This window comes from Trachymyrmex cornetzi, unplaced genomic scaffold (assembly GCF_001594075.2).
Source record: "Trachymyrmex cornetzi isolate Tcor2-1 unplaced genomic scaffold, Tcor1.1 scaffold147, whole genome shotgun sequence".
NCBI lineage: Eukaryota > Metazoa > Arthropoda > Insecta > Hymenoptera > Formicidae > Trachymyrmex > Trachymyrmex cornetzi.
This window is the reverse complement of record NW_017296059.1, coordinates 6,109,805-6,136,461: the sequence shown is the minus strand read 5'-3', so window position 1 is coordinate 6,136,461 and position 26,657 is coordinate 6,109,805. Positions and strand designations below refer to the sequence as shown.

Below are 26,657 nucleotides of genomic sequence, written 5' to 3'. Positions count from 1 at the left end.
GCTGCTTTTTCTACTGAACGCAGCCTATGTCTTTGCTTAAAATCGGAACGGAACGATGTTGATTGGTTGCCCCTACCACTTCACTTTTCCGATTCCGTGGACCGATTCCGTTTTCCGTGCCATGTACTGGATTCACACTGTATCCGATTTTCGTCATACGACGCTCTTCAATAAAAAAACGGAATTCCGATGATATGAAGCAATATCCATCGGAATCCTGTTTTCTGATTGATTGCAGAGCGTCGTACGACGCAAATCGGATGCAGTGTGAATTCAGCAATGGAACGGCACCCTGAGATATATCCACATAACTTGCACAGCCGCATAAACGTATGCATAAAGAAAATTATCCAATCACATTTTATGTACGACTTTAAAAGAGAACTGTAATTGGATAATTTTCTTTATGTATATGTTTATGCGGCTATGCAAGTTGTGTGGATGTACCCTAAGTGCCAAAAAGTTCAAGCAATGCAAACAGACCTTATAAATATCGGCCTATGAATACCGGCCAAAATCTGAAGTGACGTGCGCGCGCAACTTGACGCGTATTGGACGCGCGTTACTGCCGGTGCGCAGAAGCGCGCCCCGCCGCAACGCGGCGCTCCCTTCACGCAAGAGGCGACATTTGGACAGGCGGCAGATAGCTTGTTCTTTCCGAGGGAGTCCGCCATAGTTGGTGCACGTATAATTTGGACCAGGCCGTCGACAATCGGACAACATCCACGATGGTACGTAACCGCGTTGCAACGCTTTTGCAGCGATCTTTGGCCACGCATCACCGCGCTCGAGCTATCGTCAATATTTTTCGCGGAATATCCTTTGCGGCCGAGCACGCCGAGGCTTCGTTTCGTGATATCCTCCCCTCCTGCCCCGCGTGTACCGCATTCGTAGTCGCTCTTTCTGCATCTCGCTACAACAACGCGATTACTCCGGATTGCGCAACTCTATCCGCGCGATATCCATTCTGAGTTTCGGATCCACGATGGCCCGGATCCGGATCGTTGACCACGAGATGGAACGAGATATCACCAGGGGGACACGAACTCGAGAAATTCCACCGTCGCGGCATCCTTACAAGCGGAAATATATCTCGCAACGTGTCATGGTGCATCTCGCGTGGCTGCCGACACGCAACGTGCTCGGGTGGGGGGGAAGGGCCAACGCTTTTCCGAGGTCCTTTGTTGGCTCGATCACGACTCGACGCTTCCGGGATCGAGAATCTGCGCATAGAAAAATGTATTGGCTGTTGAGCATGTCTGGAAAGTCGTTGCAGTACGTCTCGAACGGAAGAAATATGTTGCGCTCGCAACGTGGTAGGTCTCGCATGCTTCTCAATGCGTGAGGCATGTGTTTGTGTTCTTGAGACAGTATTGCTCCTTCAGGACTCTTCTCGGGAATAACAATTTTGGCAATGTAGATTGGAACAGAGGAAGCATGTAGAAGAATACTACTGAATGTCGTGATAAGATCCCTTTACGCCGGATCTACAATAGATCTACAATAGATTTTTAAGTTTTAAGCCATAAGGAATGGATAAATCACAATCAATTATTCTCCTTGCATTCGACTGTAGTTGGTCAATTTCTTACGGCTTAAGACTTAAAACACCTATTATAGATCCAAACTTATGGTTTCATATAATACAGCAATAAAAGTATATTATAAAATTGTACACTGTATAAATACAATTGTGTCTAGAACAGTGGGATAAACTTCTTTTCAGTAGTATTAATTTGAGACAGTTCTGGGCGTTAGACATTTTCCCAGCTGTACAAGGAGCATATTTCAATATATTCATTGTTAAAGTTTATTACGAAAGTTTCACCCTTGCAAAGATCAATAAATGATTAAACATTTTATGTATATTGTAGGAAAAATAATTTTTAAAATTAATTTGCGAAGGACTCATTTTTCCCTATGTTGCAATATGTTGCAATAGTCATGTTAGAAATTATTTATGTAATAAACTGCTCGTATTTCAGATAAATTATTGATTATATTATACATTTGTACATTTACGCAGATAAATTTAAATCAGAGATTAATATTAATTAGTTTCTAATATATAGTGATAGTAGAAATAACTTATGGACTCACAATTAATGTGTACTCAAATTAAAAATATGTTGTTGCAGGTGAACTTTACGGTAGACGAGATCCGTACCATGATGGACAAGAAGAAAAATATCAGAAACATGTCCGTCATCGCGCACGTCGATCATGGAAAGTCAACTCTGACCGACTCCCTTGTATCTAAGGCCGGTATTATCGCTGGTGCCAAGGCTGGCGAGACCCGATTTACAGACACGCGTAAGGATGAGCAGGAGCGTTGTATCACCATTAAATCCACGTAAGTTTCACCGTCTCGTGCCCTGCGCCTGAATCTTGCATTATCCATTATTGTGTCCACTCAATTAATATCGCTTACTGCTCTCCTTCTAGCGCTATTTCCATGTTCTTCGAACTCGATGAGAAAGATTTAGTCTTTATCAAAAATCCCGATCAACGTGACAAAGATGAGAAGGGCTTTTTAATTAATTTGATCGATTCACCCGGACACGTAGATTTTTCGAGCGAGGTCACAGCTGCCCTCCGAGTCACTGATGGAGCCCTTGTTGTTGTTGATTGCGTATCCGGTATGTGTTTTATGATTTTCTTCTATTCATATATCGGTTTCTTCGCTGCGATCGAATAGGTTGATCTTCCAGCACACAAGTGTTACTCTATAGTATGCCGGTTGGTTTGTATAAATTAGTCGGTGTACATTGACAGTGTTGACAATGCAATGGAAGAAGAGTAAAAAGCAGTTGTGTCTAAACGCTGTTAGTGGACCTCTATCCTTATGTCCGTTATTAACACGCTACGATACAAATGCTACATTATCTTTCATGAGATTATTATATTGTTATATTTACCATTTTGCAGTCATACAATTCTTACCAGAAAATATATAGTATCGATGATTTCTTGAAATGAGGCAAGTGATTATAATTATATACTTATTTCTTTTTAGGTGTATGCGTACAAACTGAAACTGTACTTCGCCAAGCGATCGCTGAACGTATCAAGCCTGTTTTATTCATGAATAAAATGGACCGTGCACTGTTGGAACTTCAGCTTGATAGCGAAGATCTCTATCAAACTTTCCAGCGTATTGTTGAAAACGTAAACGTTATTATTGCAACGTACTCCGATGACGACGGCCCTATGGGTGAAGTTAGAGTAAGTGAAATAAGAGCTTCTATATAATAAATAATCGTTATACATACCTTTTCTAAATGTGTGTTTGTAAAATAGGTAGATCCCAGCAAAGGTTCCGTAGGTTTCGGTTCTGGCCTTCACGGCTGGGCTTTCACCTTAAAACAATTCTCCGAAATGTACGCCGAGAAATTCAAGATTGATGTAGTGAAACTAATGAACAGACTGTGGGGCGAATCCTTTTTCAATCCTAAGACCAAGAAGTGGAGCAAACAGAAGGAGACTGATAATAAACGCTCCTTCTGTATGTACGTCTTAGATCCAATTTATAAGGTAAGCTCTCACTGTCTTGAATGTTACGTAAAGTAATCAATGTTTGCGTTATCATCATGATAAACATTGATAACTAAAATAAGAAATTATTCTTTAGGTATTCGATTGTATTATGAATTATAAGAAGGAAGAGGCAGACAATCTTCTGAAAAAGCTGGGTATCGTGTTAAAAGCCGAAGATAAGGACAAGGATGGAAAAGCTTTGTTGAAGGTAAACTTCTTTCTAAATTGTGATACATACATATTTCTTGTGTAATTACGCATAATGATGATTGTTTTTTTTTTTCTGACATCTCTTCCGATTTATAAATGAGGGAGAAAATGCTATATGCTTGCTGAGGAACATTTAATGACCACATTAAGTTCACTTTCTTCGGAATGTTTTTTTATCGTGTTGTACAACTTTTTCAGGTTGTTATGAGAACATGGTTGCCTGCAGGAGAGGCTCTTCTTCAGATGATTGCTATTCATTTGCCATCTCCTGTAACTGCTCAAAAATACCGCATGGAGATGCTATACGAAGGACCGCTCGATGACGAAGCTGCCGTTGGAATTAAGGTTTGTAATATATGTCCGAGCTTTTCGGATATTTGGTACAAATACATGATGATATATAATTCACAGACCTGTACTGAAACGTAATGAGGGAAAATCGAATTTCTGACTCAAAACAAATCCTAATAGATTATTAAAAGAGTGTTTTCAATAATTAAATTAAGTTATCTTTTGTAGAACTGCGATCCTAATGGACCACTGATGATGTACGTCTCAAAAATGGTACCGACATCGGACAAGGGACGTTTCTATGCTTTCGGTCGAGTATTTTCGGGCAAAGTGTGTACCGGTATGAAAGCCCGCATCATGGGACCCAACTTCCAACCGGGCAAGAAGGAAGATCTGTATGAGAAAGCTATCCAGCGCACTATTTTAATGATGGGTCGTTATGTTGAAGCTATCGAAGATGTGCCTTCTGGTTAGTATCAAGATTGTGCGATGCTTTTTTGGGTTTTCTATTTAGTTTGTGTCGACTTGTATCACCAAATGGAAAGCACCCTTTATTTCTAATCACGCATATGATGTTTGTTCTAACAGACCTGTTCTGACTTACTTATGATAGATAGATAGAACGGCCAGCTGATTTAGCTAAATAAAATTTAAATGAATTAATTTATGTTCACATGTATTATAACTAATTTAATTTGCGCAGGTAATATTTGCGGTCTTGTCGGCGTCGATCAATTCTTGGTTAAGACCGGTACCATTACAACGTTCAAGGATGCGCACAATATGAAAGTTATGAAGTTTTCTGTATCGCCTGTTGTGCGTGTCGCAGTCGAGCCGAAAAATCCTGCTGATTTGCCAAAATTGGTCGAAGGTGTGTAAGTTTCCCAACTTAATTCATTATTAGTCTCTCAAAGAATAATTAAATTTTACTGAAAATCTGTGATTTTTGAAACACGATTTTTCTGAGAAATGGAGTATTATATACTATTTTATTTTCTTTAATATATACTATTTTATAATCTTTAATCAGTTTTGTATAAAATTGAGACATTGTGATTTTATATGATGAAAACTATTATGAGCATTGGGTTATGAAGATCCATGATTTAAATTTTTCCATCTGACGATATATCAATAAATTTTATTAAATATTTTTAATGTCTCGTTTGCATATGTGTAATTTAATTGTGTTCAATTCAACAGGTCTCAAACGTTTAGCGAAATCCGATCCTATGGTACAGTGCATCATCGAGGAATCCGGTGAGCATATTATTGCTGGTGCCGGAGAACTGCATCTCGAAATTTGTCTGAAAGATCTGGAGGAGGATCACGCATGTATCCCGATTAAGAAGTCCGATCCCGTCGTTTCGTACAGAGAAACGATTTCTGAACAGTCGAATCAAATGTGCTTGTCGAAATCTCCGAACAAACACAATCGTCTGTTCATGATGGCGTGTCCAATGCCAGATGGTCTCGCTGAGGACATTGACAGTGTAAGTTTTTTTTTATTTTTTTTAAGGAACTTTTAACACAGTATATTTATTGTACACGATTAATAAAATTAAATAAAATTTTAATAAAATATGGAAGAGAGAGATATTAGCGTAATTAAACCGACATTTGGATCGAAAGTAAATTTTAATCTTTCGATATTTTGTAGGGCGATGTTAATCCGCGAGATGACTTTAAAGTACGCGCTCGTTACTTGAACGAAAAATACGATTACGACGTGACGGAGGCAAGGAAAATCTGGTGCTTCGGACCTGACGGTAGCGGACCTAATATACTGGTCGATTGCACTAAGGGTGTACAGTACCTCAACGAAATTAAGGACTCTGTGGTAGCTGGATTCCAGTGGGCCACGAAAGAGGTAAAAGATTTTTGCATTGAATTAAGCATATAGATTATTAACGTTTGGCAATAATTTACTTTTACGTTATTGTAGGGTGTTCTTTCGGAAGAGAATTTGAGAGGTGTACGTTTCAATATACACGATGTAACATTACATGCTGACGCGATCCACAGAGGTGGTGGTCAAATTATCCCTACCACAAGACGTTGCCTTTATGCCTGTCTTCTCACTGCCTCACCCCGTATTATGGAACCCGTTTACTTATGCGAAATTCAGGTAAATTATTGAAATCCATTTAACCCGGCGTGAGCTAGGTGGTAAAGTACCTAAAAGTACCTAAATCTAAAAGTACTTCATAAAACACAACGGATCTCCCACTAAATAAAAACTACAAATAAAATATTCAGAATTATAAGAAAATTATGTTTATTAAAATTTTAATCAAATTAGTAACAATTTTAAACGTTAAAGAGATCAGTGTGTCGGGTGTGACATACCCGACCTAGCTCACGCCAGGTTAATGATGATGCACACCGTTGATTTTATACACAAATCGTAATAAACAAACTTACAGAACAATTAAATATCGAAACCATCTTTTCGCAGTGCCCGGAGGTAGCGGTCGGTGGTATCTACGGCGTGCTGAATCGTAGGAGAGGTCACGTGTTCGAAGAACAACAGGTGGCGGGTACTCCTATGTTCGTAGTTAAAGCGTACCTTCCTGTAAACGAATCCTTCGGCTTCACTGCCGATCTGCGCTCCAACACCGGTGGTCAGGCTTTCCCACAGTGTGTGTTCGATCACTGGCAGATCTTGCCGGGTGACCCGATGGAACTCGGCTCTCGACCTTACCAAGTTGTGCAGGTACATACATCCATGTGGTTTTCTTTTCCATTTTTCTATTATAATACGGGGTTTACAATAGAAGTCGTAGCAGTCATAGGATTTTAAATTGTAGAAAATTTACCAATCATAGTCTATTATTCTTCTCATATTTGACTATGATTAGTTAATTTTCTACGTCCTAAAACTCTGAGACCATTACAACTTCTATTGTAGACTCCGCGTAATGCATGTTGTTCATAAGACAAAGTATCGGGTTTTTCACTGAACAGGTGATTGCTTTATCGCTAAGCAATTTTCCGATATCACACCACGTGCATAACTGATGGCGGCGACAATTTGATGCACCGCTATTTTTAATCTCGTGGGAAAGAAAGCGTTTTTAGTTTTGGTATTCCAGTAGACTATCCTGGTTTACCTGAATAGGGAAACATACAATTTTATTCAAATGCAAATAAAACGTTATGGAATTAACTAATTAACTAACTTATTACAGTTATAATCAAATCGACATATTGTTTTTTTGCAGGATACACGTAAGAGGAAGGGATTGAAGGAGGGTCTCCCAGACTTGAATGCATACCTTGACAAATTGTAACCTCAAGTCCGCGCACCATATTTAAATACCTATTTAAATATTGTAATTCGATTAATATTGCTGGAGCGGTTGTATACAATTACAACATAAAACATCGGTTTACTATGAATTTTGTTTTGCGCAATCATCCGTGAGAGACACGCAATTATAAATACGAACAAGAATAATAAAATGTAATTATAACGAAGGAAGTAAAAAAAAGGATGAGCGGAGCATATCTGCATGTAAAAGTGGGGCGATATGTTTTGTACATTTATTTAATTAAGAACGGTAAAACAAGATCGACCGGTTGCTTATGTTTTTTAGCATATTGGGTGAATAACTATAATTGTTATTATGGCGTTTTCTGCGCCAATTTTTGTTTAAAAGAAACGAAAGATATAATTCTGTAATCGTTTACATTGCTTTTTTTATTGGAATTTAGTATTTTACTTTACATTGTGAATTTTTCAATCGATTGGATACAAATGGTTCCCGGAAGCTAATATTAAAGAGGAAGAGGATCATCACAACAATGTACTCATACTACAAAAATATCAAGAAATTAAAGCTGAAATTACGAAATAGAACAGCAGCGAGCTTTTATTTCCTCTGCCTGATTAACAGGCACCGAACATAACTATAATTTATTATGTACATCAATTTATTATTTCTAAGACTAATCATATGTATAAGTGTATACATCATATTCCTTTACTCTCAATTTTTTATTCTCTAATTGACCTCTTATAAATTGAGGTATATATAATATATAAAATAAGGAATTACGGTTGAAACTGAAATTACGAGTTAATCGCTCTTACGTGTTACACATAATGAGGATTACATAAAGTTATTTTTTTTAGTAAGAATATTGTTTCATAATCGCAAAATCTCATTTATATTCAACAAGATAACAATCTTTTCTTTGCATATTAATACTTTATAGATTTTTTAATGTCGTTAATTTTTCAATCTCAAATACGATGTCTCTCTTTGCTCGATGTTCTCTATAGAGAGATAATATTAATATTTTTTACGTTTTATTTGACAAATGTTATTTTAGCTAAAATTATTAATATTACATGCAATCATAAAGTCAATACAACAAATGCGAATGCTCTATGCGATTTTCGCCATTCATGCGAAACAAAGATATTATTTCTTTGATTGCGGAGTCGTGAAGTCTCGGAGTTGCATAGGTATTACCAGTATTGGCTCGTTAATCTGTGGAATGTCCGTATAAATGGACCATGTACGCTTGATACAATCAAATATACCTGAAATAAATAAGAGTAGATTTGTAATAGTTCTAGAAATTTTCCGCAATCTTACGCTGTTTTTTTTTTCTTTATTTGCATTTGAAATATTCTTATTGCAATTCTACTAAACGAGTTTTGATTCATCGAAAAAGAGTGGGAGATTGAAAAGCACGTGCAGAGATTTGAATTAGTCTTCATTTCTGAACAACAGGAAACTTTAAAATAAATATGATGTAATCAACAAATATGATATAGGATTCTAATTTTCTTTGATGTAATCTTTCTTGCGCGCATCGTTTTTCATTTCTAATAATCTGTATACTACCGTATTTATGTTTGGTGATCGTGCTAGCTGGTCTATATCTTCTTTTACAAATTTTGGTTGAAGAGAAATAACAAAGAAGAAAATAAAAGAATAGGAATATATTCGATTTTCTGATGTAGGCATACCAGTAGCAATCGTTTTAATCTCATCATCTCTGCCAAAATCTTGGTAGATCCTGTAATCTTCGCCCGTCTGATCGCTAAGTACATTGATCACATCCTGACGACACTCCATCGGCGGATGTTTTGAAATCGTCTTCATTCTCCTGATACTGCTCTGTATGATATTTCCCTTCACTTCCTCTACCTTTAAACGTAGGTATCTGTAATCGTCGAAGTTTATTATACGAGGACAAAACACGAAGACCCATGTAGTATCCCCCACAGCATAAAATATTTCTGAAATATTTCCAAAATATAAATATATCCAGGAAATCAGTTTTTGAAACATTCTTTTCCTTACAATATTTATACAAGATTTAAAAAATATTTTTGTGAAATATTTTAATGTAATCAAAAGTTTTAGAAATGGGATAACTATAATTATGACTGCATTACTTACTACAATATACTGTACTTCGCAATTGTATGATTAACAAGGGACAAGAAGAGGCGAAAGAATAACTCCTTCGAGATGCAAGAAAGGTAAGTAAACGCGTCATTTCGTGAATGGAATGCTCTGTCTATGCATATGTAAATCTATACGCAATGTGGGAATCATCATGTACTTGTTGCAATGGGACGTATTCTCGCCCGGACTGACGGTCAGGATGTTGAGTTGCGACCGGTTGGCGCCCGCCTCGGCTGGGCCCACCTCGGCATTGTGAAATATCCGGTTGCCCTCCTGCGCGAGGAACGTCATGTTCACCGAGAAGCCCTCCGCCGCGCCGTAACCCTCGTTTTTCAGCGTCTGCTGCGCCTGCACGAAGTTCTCCACGCCCAGAAGTGCTCGTGTCAGAAAATATCGTGCTATGTACAATGAGATCTCAATTAAAGAATAAAACTAATTATTGAATTTTTATAATAAAAAAAAAAAAAAATTTCAAAAATCATTTCATCGCGAATAGATTTTTCCCCAGCTTACATTTCGAATAGCTAATTTAAATTATGGCGTTTGATACACAAAGAAATAAAACTCACGAGTCTTGCCAGATCGCAGGACCGCAGCACTGAGGGTGTTGATGCTGTAAACGAGGCCATGGTGATTATAGCCCATCGTATAACCCGGCAGGAAACCGGCGTAGCTTAACGACGTGAACTTTTCTTCTCTGTAACCCGTCTCAATAACATGAGCACTCACGAGGTACCAGTGATTCAAAGTTTCACTGACGGCATCCTCATTGTGACCCAAGATCTCCTATTTTCATTAAGCACGCAGCATAAAAACAGAACAACGTGTAAATAAAAAGAATAATAAATAAATCTCACGTAAACTGATGAAATAATATGATACAAACAGTAAAGAGCGAATAATTTAATAGTAGTAATTGTAGAGAGAGAAAGAGAGAGTAGACTATACGTTTTATATAATAGACTTTGGATTAATGTACGAATATTTATGATTTATTTGCGAATACAATTTGCGGATGTTAATTAAGATATCGTTTAAATAACACCTATAGTTTGGTATATGATTACGTAAAACAATAATCGTGGCGTCCAAAGAAATTTTATACGGAAAAAGAAATTATAAATTGAAAATTTATTCTAGTATCGTATACATGCATTATCGTTTTTCACAGTAAAATTGACTCCGACTTAATTTTCGCGTTTTACAACAGCTATTAAAATACACATCGAGATAACGCGAAGATTATTGCCGCAAAATACAGATAATTGTACGATATCAATGAAAAATATCTGTTGACTAAGTTTACTCCGAGAAAAGTTGGATTTAGATTTATTTCTTAATTTGTTATCTTCATTCACACATCGTCGAATTTAAATAACATGAAAAGATGGATTAAAATCCACGATATCTCTAATCTTCGCTAATGACTCACAGTGAGATACACTTTCCCGGGAAAAAATGTTTCATATATAATTATGTATAATTATATAAAATTATATATAGGGTGACTCCGGTATATACGTCGCGCTGGGATTTACGCCGCAGAAGTCAGAAAAAATAGAAGGAGTGGGGGTAATTTTCTCGCACTACTATGTTACATGCCTATGTTATATTAGTATTGAGTTATAATTTCAGCTTCTTACTGTTAATATTAATGAAATTATTGTGAGTTGAATCGATTTGTCACTGTGTGTGTAACAAGTAGCGTCATCATAAATTATAATCTACATAAAATGATTACTGTAAGGCGTGTAAAAGACCTAGTGGTTATTTCGTGATACATACGTGTAGAGGAATAGTAAAGTATGTTGTATAGCAAAATACAAGTGCTTTGCTTTCGTATTCTTTGTTTAGTTTGTTGAAACCCTTGCATTTTTGCCATATATCCCACCCATTATCTATATATAGCAAAAATGCAAGATTTTTTTCAAAAAGTTTATTTTTTAATACGAAAACTAAATATTTCGGATTTCTAATATTTTTTTTATAGTAGTAGACAATACAAAATTTTTATTGATATAGTTCGTTTATTTTAAACATAGTAAATAATACTTAATAAATTAAGTTTTTGATAGGTGTGGCGTATATACCGGAGTTACCCTTAATTATATAATATAAAAAATTGACATATTTTATATACAATTATATATATATGCATATATATATAATACAATTGTATAATTATATATAAAATATGTATATAACATTTTTTCCTGGGTTTTCTAACAAAAATACAGTGTAACAAAGTGAATCATTTCATTCTTGTTTAATGTAGGTTACTATGCTCTTGCCGGAAAACACCCGGTAAATAATCTTTTGATTTATTGTCACTCTTACATGTCCTGACTGGTTGCACATGATGGATGTACAACCGACTGGAAGTGCATTTCCTTGCACGTCAGTAACGTTTGGAAGAATGTCGTCCAGATGCATCAGAAACAGCTGCAACGATTACATTTTAATTTAATTCCAAAATTGTTCGTACAAATAAAAATCCTTGCAATTACTTCATTTTTATTATTATCCCCCAACAGTCTCGTTTTATTTGAAAACAAAATAAAACGAGAAATTTGCAAAGTTTAAGAAAAAATGAATTCAATTAATTAACCAAAGATGTTGAAATCTATTTTGATAAAATTGCTGATAATTAATTAATTATATCTCCAAGACGAATTCTTATCTCTTTTTTTATTCAGCTATTTTTTCATACTTTGTAAAACGGCACATTCGCACCATCCGCCGTTCCCTCGATCTCCTTCAAATATTGTGGGAATTGTTTTTTGACGGCATCAAGGGTTTCATTATAAACTTTCTTGCCTTCCTCGGTCGCGAATAGCGGCAGATAGATCTTATTCAGCGGTTGATAAATGTCCACGAAATCCTGTATCATTTTGGCGAAGGTGCGTCCCTAATATAAAACAAGCAGGGAAAGAGAATGGATTTCGTGAATGCGAATTAACCAAACGCACATGACGTGATACATTAATCAATGTGTGAGGGACTGTATGAATCTGTATGTAGAATAACAGGAATTTAATCCGGGTGAACGTCACACCAATGACCGTTCTCCTTTCCTTACTGTCCCTCCATCACGCATGTGATATCGCTTCACATTTATGCCAATCAGATTAACTATGCACCTTCTTAAATCGCGCGTGACATATCGGAGTTCATTCCTCCGGATCGGACATGAGAAAATTGCATTGCAAAGTGTATTAGCGATCTTGATTTACATGCGCACTTTGCGCTACTCATGTTTTACGTGAACGCAGGTGTCACTATAAATTACATCGGTCGCTGACGGGTGTCTTATTTCTAATATGGTTTTCTTGTCATTTAGAAAATGCAGAAAAAATTCAGCATACTTAACCTGTCACTAAAACTGGCAATGTTGAATTTCGAAACAAATTGAATTAATTATAATGCAATTATTACTACTCTATTAACCCGGAAAAAAATGTTATATGTTATGGACATATTTTATATATAATTTTATATAATTATGTATGAAACATTTTTTCCTGGGAATACTACTACACTAAAATTATTTAAACTAAAATGACTGTTATTGTTGTATTCATTATAGATATTATAATAAAACAATTATATGTAAAATATATAGAGGAAGGTCACCGATACCGACATACCACTTTGTTTTTAGACAATATTTCTTAAACAAAAGGTAAAAATACAACTTCAAAAACATAAATACAAAGTAAAAAGTGTCTTCTATCAGACAGTAAGCAATTTTTATAATACTGTTTGCAATTTTGCAATAATTAAGTTTGTCGTAAGTTATGCAAAAATGAGCGTCTGACAAAATGGGCTCCAAAACTGACATAGTAGGCAATAATACCAACATTCCTATTCTATAAATAAAGATATATCCTATTCTGTAAAGAAAACTAATTTATGAAACTATAAACATTTAAAATGACATGATATTATCAATAATACACACAGTCACTATTACCTTAATTACGCAATTTGCAAAAGAACACCGTAAGAATTTTCTTCTCGGATTCATAAAATTGGTTTTTAGCTAATTTGGTATAGAAATAAGCCACAAATATATGAATTATGAGTTTGTACTTCTTTTTAATTAGCTAAACAGAGATCATGATTTTATTAGTATTAATAAAGTGCAATAGTTTCTAAGATATAAGGGGGTGTCACTTTAGGAGACCTATGTCAGTATCGGCGACTTTCTTTTCTATTATATATAAAAATTATATATAAATTATTATATTATATTATATAAGATAATACAAAATTGTAAATAATGAGATTATTATTCTTTACCATGTTTAATTTTCAAAAGGTATCGAAGATAAAAAAACTTGGATAAATTTTGTATACAGTGCTCGTCAGTAATAATCGGATTACATCACTTGAGCAAGTAGAACAGATTAAATTGAATACAAAGTCCCCTACCATTTTGTACTTCCACATAATTAATAGATAATTAATAAATCTAGAGTGTTCAAGTAAGAATCAGATCATTCAATCAGGTCATAAGCCAATCAAAAGACTGTATTAGCATCTTAAGACGTTACTTAAGACGGTGTTAAAATAAAAATGTCATAAGCCAATCAAAAGAATGTACTAGCATCTTAAGACGTTACTTAAGACGGTCTTAAAATAAAAATAATCTATAAATACAGTTCTTATCGATGATTGATGCTTTATGAATCATCTAATGAATAACGTTAATTACTAACAGAAAAAGGAAGCCGCATTTTTTTCCGAATCGTTCTTGCCATTGACTGTTGCTAGTTAACGATAGTGACGATAATATGTTAAAAAATTCCACTACCGTAACGATAAACGCGCGTTGTGCTGAATTGTCTTTTCTCGTGGGTACACGCTCATTCGTAAACTTTTATTAATTATTGTAATTAATCTTGTATTGGATTTATATGAATTGTCTCATTAATTATTCGGAAATATGTAAAATAACAGAGGACTTTTTAAATTCAATTTAATATGTTCTATTTGCTTAAGATTGCCCAAAATTGATGTAATCTGATTCAAATTTATCAAAGCTTTTTTTTTATTTTTGAGATCTTTTGAAGATTTTAAACACTCGTAAAGAATATTTCTAGTTCTCGAGGGAAAAGACAACACTCAACTTGGAAAGTCATATTAATGTTTTTGTAAAATCTATGTTGTCGTTAAATAATATAGTTTAATCCTTACAATGTCAAAACCGATATCGTAGTGCGTTCCTCGAACGTGGATTATAGGAACGACATTTCTGCGGCTTATATACTTGGTCGTCGACTTTTTGTTGCATGTTTCGGTAGTTGTCATATTTCCGTCGTGAAAAATAAAGATGTTTACTTCTTCTTCTTTTTAAAGAATATTCGTCCTAAATTATGACACAGAATATCACACTTCATAAAACGTTCGCTATAAAACTGAAACTAGATCCAGGTAGAACACGGAGTCATAATTTAAGTCATAATGATATCACAGAACATCATGACGTTATTTGATACTTAAAAATTGACTTATAAGTGACGAATGAGGTCATGATGTTGTCTTCATGATATTATTATGACTTCTATGTTCTACAATAATAAGATTGGAAATAAGACCGTTTATGTTAGAAACATTTAATACTTTAAATACGAAGCGCCATTACGGTCTGAATGTTAAGATGTTGAACTATTATATATATTTATTTAAATGAATTAATTTCAGAAATCATCAAGATTAAATTTGGGAAATTTGTAGTGATTATTAATATTTCAGATTGATTGCGTTGAAAATCCGACAATCATATCGGCACACATAATTATGATTTCTGAAATTAATTCATTTAAATGAATATATATAATAGTTCTATGTCCTACTTGGGGATGAATCAAAGTACTTACCAGATAACTTTTCCTAAAGATGTGAAGTGACAAATTTCTCCGTAAATTTTGACCATGAATTTCGTCTAACTTTATATATTAGTATACATAAAAAGATAGGCTCGTGTACATGCAACGCATAATTAAAATAAGTCAAGGCTTTTTTTTAAACAAGCAATTATTCATAAAATAAAAATTCGTTTTTAATTAATAGGTACAATGCTATAAAGTTTTTCAAACGTTTCGACTTACAAAGTCTTCTTCAGTGAAATACATAACATTTTTATATAACCCCTTACAAAGTCAACAAACTTACAATAATACAATAATAAAAATTATCGCTCTAGGCTAATCTTACATACTTATTTCTTCATTTAGATGTTACTGATCGAAGAGCTGTTTTATTATACACGATGTCAGTTTTTGACTTTGATTTTAATTCAACAGACTATTCTATATAAATTAACGTAAGTTTGAACATAATTTCTCACTATTATTCAATTAACTTATACTAATCATTTAATTATAAATTGACATTTATTATACAGAATATATTAGTATAATCGTTGAAGAAATTCTCGATCGGATTGTTGTATATTTTTTATGAAATCGTTGATTCAACTGGATTTTCGATAACAACCGAGGATTAGTAAAACATACACTTTTATTATTTGGACTTGAAACTTCTGATTAGATATTTATTTCGATCCGTAACATCTTAGCCTGGTGTGATAATTTTTATTTTATTATTATAAGTTCGTTGACTTCGTAAGCTTGAAAAACTTTATAGCATTGTACTTATTTAATTAAAAACGAATTTTATTTTATGAATAACTATAATAGCTCGTTTAAAAAAGCCTTGACTCATTATTTATATTTTATCCCTTAGTAATTAAGTGGTACGATGCAATATTCAAGTATTCGTGAGAAATTTGCATTCAAAGTTTTTCTGTATCTTTTTTTATGTAAATTTTTATAGTGTGTGCGTTTAAGTGAATGATTAGACAACGCATGTAGTATAAAAATTATTTTACAATTATAATTCCTTTTTATAATTGTGATTATTTTCATGCATATTTTAATGACTGCAATTATATGAATAATATTGGTTTGCAATTTAACTAAAAATTCCAAAACTTTCTATGCAAATTCCTCGTGAATATTCGAATTGCATCGTGCCACTCGCCCATGAATTAATGGCGAGTAAATATATTTAAAATATATTTCAATTTAAGCGGAATTCATGTATACACTACTTGACGTTCCCCTTGTTAGACCAAGAGATTCAAAATTTATCTATTGCAGTAAACTAAGGAAAACTTCACATGAAAATAGTGAAAAAATCAATAACATATTAGAACACAAAATTCTCTTCGAAGTGCGATAATATGTTACTCAAATATTTCTTCATGTTGAACACGATGTCGTTGACAGAATTGACGTAGCACGTCAAGATTTTGAATAAATTGAGATAAAATGAGCAAAAATAGCATTTTTAGTTATTTAAAATATTTTTTTACTGTAAAATAAAAACTTGTATCTAATAAAGTTTATTCCTTGAAGTACAATTCAAGAGCTTTCAAAAGAAAAAATGATTTCTTGTCCTACTGTATAACAATTACTGTATAATAATTACTGTATACGTAATATATACTATAGTATTTTGATATTTTTCGAAAATATGGTTCCTGGTCCTATGCAAGAAGAGAGGAATAGAAAAAGTTAAATTCAACGATACGCGCCTACCTGACTTCTTCCGGGCTCTATGTCGAAAGGGATCGCCGATGGAAAATATTACGAATAAAGAACGTGATATCAAACAAGGGATCACTCGCACAAGTAAAATATTTTATCTGTATGTTAGGTAACGATCGACAGGCGACTGACACCTCGCGGGTCTTCGCGAGAAGGAAGACTCGCGAATGTCTCTCTTATCTGGCTTTTATAGCATCATATTATCGCTAACGTTCACACTTTACGCTGCGCGGGCGTCGCTCGCTTACTACGACTAATGAGGATATAAAAAATAAAGACTAAGGATTTATGTATCGCGAAGTAACGTGTATTTACCGTCGCCCATTACCTTGAGACGATCTCAAAGGCAGATCCGGGAGGCAGGAGGCCGCTGATAAACCACTCGAAGAGAAGGGAAGCTCATTTAAAGTCTATTTACTATTGTCACTTTGTTCAGATAAAATTTGTCGTAGATGATAACGTCAACGATGTGAGTATGTTTCAATTAAAACGGATTTCACTTCCTGTTTATTTGATCAAATGAATGATTTGGAAAAGAATTACAACAAAATTAGATTACATCGAGATGTTATATAATAAAACAATAATACGTTTATCAATCCTCTTGCCGTGATTATTTATAATATAGGATAAATATTGGATCCTATTTATTCTCAGCAAAAATTGATTACTCCGGAGTCATCTGAAAAAATATAATAATAATTTGTGAAAGAATACAAAATCGATCTTTCAATTTCCAATAAATCTTCTTTAGACCCTTATTATCATAAGTTTTTATCTTTCGTGAGACAAGCGCCTCATCATCACAATTGCGATGAATAATGGGAGGAAAAAAACGTGCGAAAAAGCATGTACCTCGTTTACATGCCGTTACATGACGTTAGAAATGAAGACAGCACCGTTTGAAGTTGTCGGATTTTTACAGCGTTCCTAAATCCAAATAAGTTACGTTCGTATTTGTAGAAAGATCTCATCTATGATTCTCCCTCGCAATATCGCGCTCAAGGATCATGCGGAAAATATATCTCCGTATCTCATCAACAACGAGATTAAACGCGCGAGACTCTTCACCGCTAAATCTGGAAGCGTCGAGGCTCATCCGCCTTTGTCTTCGCAAAATGACTGTCAACGATTTCCATGTAAAAACCTGTGAGACTTGACAATTACGGAGGCAATTATGTGGCTTGGATATTTTTTATCCGATATAATTAGTCCATCGCGGGAGAAGATATTTTTCAAGGATTTAACACAAAATGTGGTTAAGTTGGAAGATCAATCTTCATCCGATACATTAAAGATGTATCACTAACTAGCGTTGTATAAAAACAAAGATAATCTACTATTAGACACTTCAGAACAATAATTTATGTGAGATTTATAAAAAATATATATAGTTGTCGCGCAGATTTGTTATATTCCCGTAATTGCAACGATATTCGCGCAAAGCCGCAAGTTACATCATAATCCAACGGAATTTGTGCGGCTTCCAAAAATTCCGGTCTTTCCGTGAGCTAAATCAATTATTGTCTATTTTATGCGGCTTCCGATGAAAGATCGCGCCAGTTCAAAGATCTTACTACGCTTGTATCGAAGAGATCGACGTGAATGCGCTGCACGTGTTTTCCTTCTACTTCTATGCGTGTTAAATTACGCGTTACGTAATTGCATGCATTAAGTTACGTGTTAATGTCTCAACGGAATGAGATAACTAATTATGTAAACATCAATAAAAGCACAATATAACGTAATAATATGTTTAACATACGATATGATAAGAATAAGTGTACTATTAATTTTTTAAGAAATATGCTTTTTTGAAACAGAGGTAAACTTGGAAAGAAAAATATCTTGTTAATTTTATGATTTTTTTAATCATAAAAGAAGAAATTTGGATGGTAAAAGATTTCTGTGCTGAAAGGATTAAACTCAATAATATTAAAACCGTAACATGTAGCATTTTATTAAACCAACAATATGTTACATTTTTCTTCGCGAGATAAAAAATAATAATATAACGGTAAAATTCATTACGAATAGAAACTGCAAAAAGGATTTTCATACATATATGAAATATTTATTCTATATTTAAAATTATTTTACTTTTAACTTTTTGATTCTTTTAGTACTTCTTTAATATCTTTTTTCAAGCTTAATATTGTATATTATTTAATATTATATCATTTTTTTATAAATTCTTTTGTTACATGTATTATAACAATAAGTTTGAAGGAGACGTTTACGTATGTTTTTGTCGTTATAAAAAATTGAAATGAAAAAAGAAGTTAATTCCTTGAACTGATGCTTTACATCTCTTATTACAATGCTTTTATGATCATGTTTTATATCATAGAAATTATTATTACTCGTATTTACATCTTGAGTATATAGAGTTTTCAATGTCCTATACCTGTACCTATATCTAATTTAGAATCATGAATCGTTCGATCTTTCGTTTATCGTTAATTAAGTAACATTATCGTTATTTAAGTAAATCGTGAACAATAACTCTAATTATTCTTATTTGTTATTAATCACATTATTCATAACAACTTATGATCGTTCCCCGTTTATTATTTATTAATTAATTAATTAATTAATTAATTAATTAATTAATTAATGAGATCTGTGAAGGAAAAGTGGGATTTTCTCGCCACGCAATTATTTAAACAATTTTTTACTGTTTATTGAAACGTTCATTCAAGTTTACATTTAAAGTGTTAATTCAAATAAAAATGACGTTCTTTTAACGTCGCGTTATTGTTAATGTTAAAATATTCTCGCACGGTGAGAAAATTCTTTCTAAGTGTGTCTACAGAATCTTAAGGTAAGTATCACTTCGTATCACAGAATGAGATTGCTTTGCGACTGTAAAGATACCATTCTGTATTAAAAAAAACAATAAAATTGTTTTATTTTAAAGTTTTGATTGTGCGAAAGATTCGTCGCGTTTAGTATAAATGGTATAAATGCGCCGGATTTCTTTTTATGTTTGTAAGAGATATTATGTATATTATAATCACAAAGGAATCTCCCTTTACATATAAATGGAACATCTTCCGATAATTATACATGTGCATTGTTAACAAATATTCTCTCGACTACATAGTGTAATTTCTCTATACAGTTAGGAATAGACAATGGGGCGATTCAAATTCGCAAATTGCGGATATTTTCAGAAAAAATCACATTGAATCATAATTACTTAATTTCTCTTATCGGTTATTTACTAGAGTTTCTTATATTGATATATTTAATTTCAATTTAAGTCTAATTCAATTCGAAAGCGTCCAAATGATATAAAAATGTAAATCTGAGAAAATACAAGTTTTTTTCTCCTTTTCCACAAGATTGATGTTATATATACATATATTAAGGGAATAGATGCTCATCAAAATCGAGAAGAGGAGATATTTTAAGGTGGCTTTCCTTGTAAAAATAAGAATCAATCGCAATCATCAATGAACGTTATATTTAATGAGAGATAAGATATAACTTATCAAAGATTCCATAAAATCTAGACGGCAATGGTTCGCGATATAAAATACAGTGTGAAGAAAAAAGGAGGAAGAGCTCTGTGTCGCAGAAATGGATTATTTGTGTCGGATCAATTTGAAATAGATCGAATGGTAATTCTCACTCTGTGTTAATGCGAAGAAAACAATCGCAGCGAGAATCCCGCGAAATATGCGAGCACAACGGCAGAGACAAATAGAAAAATCGCGTTCATCATTCAGTCTTGTATAATGTCTATTTGCGTTCCTGGGAGAGAATCGCGTAAAAAATGGACACCTAGAGAAGGTTATTCTCGATAGGTGATTCCTTTATTCTCCTTTTTTTCTAAGCAAAGGTGAACATTAGATTTGCTTTGAAAAAAAAGAAAAGGAAAACAATGAAAAATGGAAAACCTCATGTCAAAATATGCGCCCTTCTTCTTGCAGCTATTCTCTCACTCCGTCGTAGTAAAGGTGGCTCATAGTCATTCGCATTGTAGTTTTCACAATATTCCCATTTGGATATTTTACCATCCCACTGCAAGCATAAAATATAATTTTATATTTATGCGTATCTTATCGTAATGATACATGTAATTGTACTTGAATCATGAATTGAAAGAATACAACTTCAATTTATTCTATATACACATAAGACAAAAGTTTTACATAAATAAAAACCTTTACGAAACAATTTTATTGACGATTTATAAGAAAAATATTTTCCACGATTTTTTAAGTCTCTTTCTTGAAAAATTATATAATCCAAATTATCTCCTCCTTTTATCATAAACGTGAACCTTGAAATAACGGCTGTGTTCCGTTTCACACATAATGCGCACGATGCATCATTTATCCTTGTTATTCACCGAATGTTAAACAAGAATAAATGAAACATTATGCACATCATGCATGAAATGGAATGCACCCAACGACAGTTCTTCGCAGTTGCAACTTTTTTTTATTTAAAATGTATGAGATACGTTTTTGTGGTAAAATAATTTTACTTACAGATGAGGTAATGAAGTTGTGATCAAAGGGATGCCAGCTGACATCACGCACGCAGCCTAAGTGACCTTTTACCTTGTGTACTATCCTTCCAGTTAGAAGATCATATACTGCGGATGAGAAAAGAGGACATGAAATCAGGATCGTTCATTTACGATGTCGTATATTGAGAAGCAGAATGTAACACTCAAAACTTACTGATGAGCCGGCCTGTCGAATCCCCCGTGTAAATGTATCTTTGACCAGTATTATCCGGCGGCGAAAAGCGACAACGTATCAAAGTCTTACGAACCGAATGACCGTAATACGTCATGATACTACTATCACCGTCTAAGAAACCTCGATCCCATACTGAAACAGGAAAATATCGTATATACTCTGTAATTATATGTAACAATAAAAATCAATTGTCACCTTAGACATTTTGGATGTATCTGAATAATTTAGAAATAAAAACAATAGTTGTCTTAAGGATTTTTCTTCTATTTTCTTTTCTTTTTTTGGTTTATAAAGATATTTACATCGTTGAGGTACAGGCTGCCATCGATAGTCCCAGTCTTGACGCTCTATAAGCTGGCGAGCATTTTGCTGGGCTTTACGAGAAGAGAACACTCGCGTATCCCATAACTTGATGCATTGGTCTTTAGAATTGGTTATAAGATACCGTGTGTCGCCACGTGAATCGATGTATGTGATCCCGTCTCTATGACCGGCCAATACTCCAACTGGAGACGGATTAGATACGTTTATCAATCTTCTATCCCATACCTAAACCGACAGGAAGACATCGAAGATGTAATATAGAATGAGAATTTTTCCGAATAATCGCGTGCATAAAGACTCATTATCGATTCATTATAGCGCACATCGATTTCTTTCGTAACACAGATATTCGACTTAAGGTCAACGTGACGCTACAAATGAAGCATTCTACAAGCAAAAATAATTTAAAAATAAATCACTTAGTACAATTCTTTCTTCGAATTGATCAATTAAATGCTTCAAAGCATTTGTAGCAACACTTTTCACCGCATCCTTATATATTCAAAAAAGTGGCGTCTTGGATGACTTAATTATACCTTGCATAATCCATCGTCACCACCGCTATAGAAGATCTGCGAACTATTGTCTGCATAGGCAACACAGTTTACGTCTTCTTCATGACCTACGAACTATAAAAATAAATAGATATCAGTACAAGAAATGGCAACCGCGCTTCTATCGTTAAATAATAATTTTACAAACCCGCTCAAATCGGCGTTGGCAATAGAGACTGTATATGTAGAGGCATCGGTCATTGGCGCCACCAAGAATTTCTTCGCCATTGTTTGAAAAGGCCAAGGAAAAGACGCAAAATCGCCGTACGCCTGGATGTAAAGGTAGTGTTTCTATCGAGTCTTCAGATATATGACACTGATATACTATAAAAGATAAAAGAATACATATTGTATTATATCTTATATCTGCCAGCGTATAATTGCACAAGATATAAACATAATATCACTTACAACAATCCGCCCAGCTCGAATATGCAAAATGTTGTCCGTCCGGACTGAACGCTACGTCCAGAACACTCCATCCAACATCATGCGCCAACATCCGATTGTACAAGGTAAAATTACCATTGTTCGTCCGATATATGTACATCCATTTATCTGCAAAGATTCATAAACATTAGATATGGACAGTTGAATTAGGCTTGTTCTTTTTAGCTAAATTCCTTGCACTGTTTATCCTTTTTCTTTTTTTCTCCTGTGGAAAGAAAAAGAAGAAAGATAAACCATGTGAGAAGTTTAGCCGTAAACTATAAGTATATGTGACAAGCTTGTACACAACAAAGAAGATTCTGGATGACGTGTAGCTTGATATCAGTACAAATGATTAGTAATCTGCGGGTCATGAGTTCGATCTCGGTCCTCATTCCATATACGTTTCATTAGGAGGTAAGAGATCAACTTTGATAGGAAGATCTGTTTTGGTAGGAAGAAATTAAGGTCTCTTTATTCTGTAACTCTTATGTCCATTTCTTTATCTTTTTCTAGTTTTAAGAATTAGAAAAAGATGAAGAGTTAGTTGAATTGTAATTAAATTTAATCAACATTAGTGGAAATGAATGTTAATGGCAGCAATGATATCGTTACATTATTTTTGCACAGGTTTTATACGTAGAAAGAAAGCTGCATAACTATATTGTTATTGTCGTTAAGAGTTACATAATAGGAGCTTAAAGTAATATTTAAAAAATTGAATTAAAAAGAATAAGAATTTTAAATATATTATATTAAGGATGTTATTAAGTAGAATTGGTGAAAATAGTAAAAGTATAAGAACAGATATATTATACAACGTGGAAAGATAGGTTGAAAGCACCTTTGGCACCTTGGTACAATAAACAGAATAAACCTTGTAGAATATACCTTGAGTGGCAGTGACGAAGAACTCTCCATCCTTGGAATATAAACCACAGAATACTTTCGAACCAAAGTCATTTAAAACCTGTGGCTTATTCGGCAAAAGATTGTTGGCTATCCTACGTTTTTCTTTAACACTAAAACCGTTCGGTTTGAGGGCCCTCTTTTGTATCATTGGTATTATAGACGTGTTCTTCTCGTCAGTGACCCCTGAGGCATTTTTGGTGACGCCGATTATGTCGTTTTTCTGAAAAGCATCATACTGCAATGGCAAAAATGAAAGCAAGATAAAAGACTCACATTTTTATCCTCGGCAAGTTTTATATAAACCATACCGAGGAACAAACTTGCACACACATTCCACAGTTGAACTCACCTCTAATCTGGTTGTATCTGGAAACCTCGCTCGTGCGCGAATTCGTGCCAATTCATCCTCTGATTCATCAGATATATCTATAATGGAACTGCAACAACAAAAGAGACAGTACTGAGGATATTTGTCGAGGATATTTCCACGGTCGTGTTGACTGATGCGTGAGGTTATGCGACGAGACGGTGAGTATACAAAGACGTTCCGTGCGAGTCGTTCCTTGTGTTACTGAGGATATTTGTCGAGGATATTTCCACGGTCGTGTTGACTGATGCGTGAGGTTATGCGACGGGACGGTGAGTATACAAAGACGTTCCGTGCGAGTCGTTCCTTGTGTTTTTTGATTTTCAGAACAATTGTATGAAGATGACGATCGCGAATAAAAAAATACTGGGCGAAAAATAAGAGCGACGCGTTCTCAAGAATATTCCACAGTGAATGACCACGAAAGACACTAAAGACAGGCGAGAAAGGTTATGAAAATAGCGCGCGTTGCAATAATAGAGAAGAGTGGGGGTAACGACAAAGTAAAGGTCTGTTCAGCGGGATGTTATGACATGTAATTATTCCGCTACCCATTTCAATGTAGATTAACTTTAATCTCGATTCAATTAAACTTTTCATCCTTTTTTAATTTTTAGAACCAAAAAAGATGAAGAGTTATTTGAATTGAAATTGAACTACCTTTGTAAGATTAACTTTGATCTCGGAACTGAAGATACAATTTCACGTGCTGCGAAATTAAATAAGTAATTGGAGCGACAGATCTATTGCTGTCATTCGAGCGGCTGAAATTATATATTTTGAACCGTTTGAACCGAACGGTTTCAATTACAAGCGTCAAACGCTTAAACGGTGTTGACAGTGCTGCCACACCGTGTCGACCGTATTGACCAGCGTTTACCGCGATATATATGACCTAATTTATATTTATCTTTCCTTATTTATATTTCCCTTTGTTACTGATCCAGATCAAAGGATTTGGTGCAGTTAGGATAATCTAATAACTGCACGGAGAGAATTGTTTTTTAGAATTTATCCTGAAAATATGGTAGTTCTGGAACAACATTGTATTTCGAAGAATTTTATTTAATTTCATTTCATTAATTTTTTATTTTATTTTATTTTATTTTATTTTATTTTAATTTTATTTTTCTCTCATTCATTAATAAAACTACAATAAAATATAAAATAAGTTTGATTAATTTTACTGAAGTGTATAGTAAAAATCTTTAAAGTATTATATTGTACCACAATTACCATGTTTTTAGGATGAATTTTAAAAGATAATTCTCTTCGGGTGCTAATAACTGTTTAATTCAACGCGTTAATAGTTAATACCGCAAGTGCTACATAAAAAATACAATGGCTGCGTTTAGCAGAAAAAAGGATTTGGTGCAGTTAGAATAATCTAATAACTGCACGGAAAGAATTGTGTGTGTGTGTGTGTGTGTGTGTGTATGTTTCTTAGAATTTATCCTGAAACTAAGGTAGTTCTAGGACATTGTATATTTCGAAGAATTTTATATAAATTTCTCTCATTCATTCATAAAACTACAATAAAATATAAAATAAGTTTGATTAATTTTACTGAAGTGTAGAGTCAAAATCTTTAAAGTATTATATTGTACCACCACAACTACCATGTTTTCAGGGTGATTTTTTAAAGATAATTCTCTCCGTGTGCTAATAACTGTTTAATTCAGCGCGTTAATAGCAAGTGATACATGAAAAACACAAACAATGGCTGCGTTCAGCAGAAAAAACAGCTTTGCAATTGTAAAATTCTTGAATATGATTGGTTTATACATTGAGATCTAATGAGAAACTAAGGACAAGATCAATCATATTAAAGAATTTTACAACAGTTGCAAAGCTGCTTTTTCTGCTGAACGCAGCCAATATGTAAAATCTGTCGCTCAAGTGTCAAATTCAATGCTTCTTTTTCATGTATAAATTTGTCGCTCTAATAATTCTATGACAAAAGCCATCACGTGATCATTTTTGACGTGTAAGAATGCCGTCCCATAACCCGTATCGCCGTACGCGCGTATCGAAGGATCCGATCAATCACTGACATTTTGCCGTTTTACGTACGAGAAAATTTTGTTCCTAAGTCCGGATCTACAATAGGGTTTTAAGCCTTAAGCCATAAGAAATGGGCGAATCACAATCGCTTATTCTCCTCGGATTTGACTGTAATTGGTCAATTTCTTACGGCTTAAGGCTTAAAACACCTATTGTAGATCCGGGATTATGCTTGCAAAATTTGCAAACAGATGTAAGAGAATGAT

General features: G+C 34.0%; 3 protein-coding genes across 5 annotated transcripts; 1 reads left to right on the top strand and 2 right to left on the bottom strand.

The window, feature by feature from the left end:
- Nucleotides 1-639: 639 nt before the first annotated feature.
- On the top strand, nt 640-7,900 carry eEF2 (eukaryotic translation elongation factor 2). 2 transcript variants are annotated; one of them, XM_018502345.1, is made up of 14 exons: nt 640-731; nt 2,139-2,353; nt 2,446-2,639; nt 3,017-3,225; nt 3,301-3,534; nt 3,632-3,745; nt 3,946-4,092; nt 4,267-4,507; nt 4,742-4,909; nt 5,242-5,531; nt 5,699-5,908; nt 5,984-6,166; nt 6,497-6,754; nt 7,263-7,331. In XM_018502345.1, exons 1-14 carry the CDS (start codon nt 729-731, stop codon nt 7,329-7,331), a joined length of 2,535 nt encoding a protein of 844 aa, XP_018357847.1. In that variant the 5' UTR covers nt 640-728. The 2 variants fall into 2 exon arrangements, with proteins under 2 accessions (XP_018357847.1, XP_018357846.1); XM_018502344.1 differs by lacking the exon at nt 640-731 and having other exon boundaries at nt 2,127-2,353; nt 7,263-7,900.
- Nucleotides 7,901-8,220: 320 nt separating this feature from the next.
- On the bottom strand, nt 8,221-17,227 carry tan (C45 family peptidase tan). Of its 2 annotated transcripts, XM_018502520.1 has the most exons (9): nt 17,075-17,227; nt 15,350-15,362; nt 14,667-14,838; nt 12,178-12,375; nt 11,805-11,909; nt 10,037-10,253; nt 9,625-9,865; nt 9,023-9,219; nt 8,221-8,590 (listed from the first exon to the last, which is right to left on the bottom strand). In XM_018502520.1, the coding sequence occupies exons 3-9, from the start codon at nt 14,778-14,780 to the stop codon at nt 8,469-8,471; spliced, it is 1,194 nt and encodes a 397-aa protein (XP_018358022.1). In that variant the 5' UTR covers nt 14,781-14,838; nt 15,350-15,362; nt 17,075-17,227; the 3' UTR covers nt 8,221-8,468. The 2 variants fall into 2 exon arrangements, with proteins under 2 accessions (XP_018358022.1, XP_018358021.1); XM_018502519.1 differs by lacking the exon at nt 15,350-15,362.
- Nucleotides 17,228-20,473: 3,246 nt separating this feature from the next.
- LOC108757598 (DDB1- and CUL4-associated factor 11) lies at nt 20,474-24,588 on the bottom strand (the record flags this gene model as incomplete). The annotated part of the gene is made up of 9 exons (XM_018502057.1): nt 20,474-21,112; nt 21,586-21,692; nt 21,781-21,933; nt 22,104-22,350; nt 22,662-22,754; nt 22,828-23,003; nt 23,091-23,237; nt 24,000-24,255; nt 24,370-24,588. Coding segments are annotated over 9 exons (1,521 nt in total), but the record flags the coding sequence as incomplete, so codon positions are not given.
- Between the last annotated feature and the right edge of the window lie 2,069 nt (nt 24,589-26,657).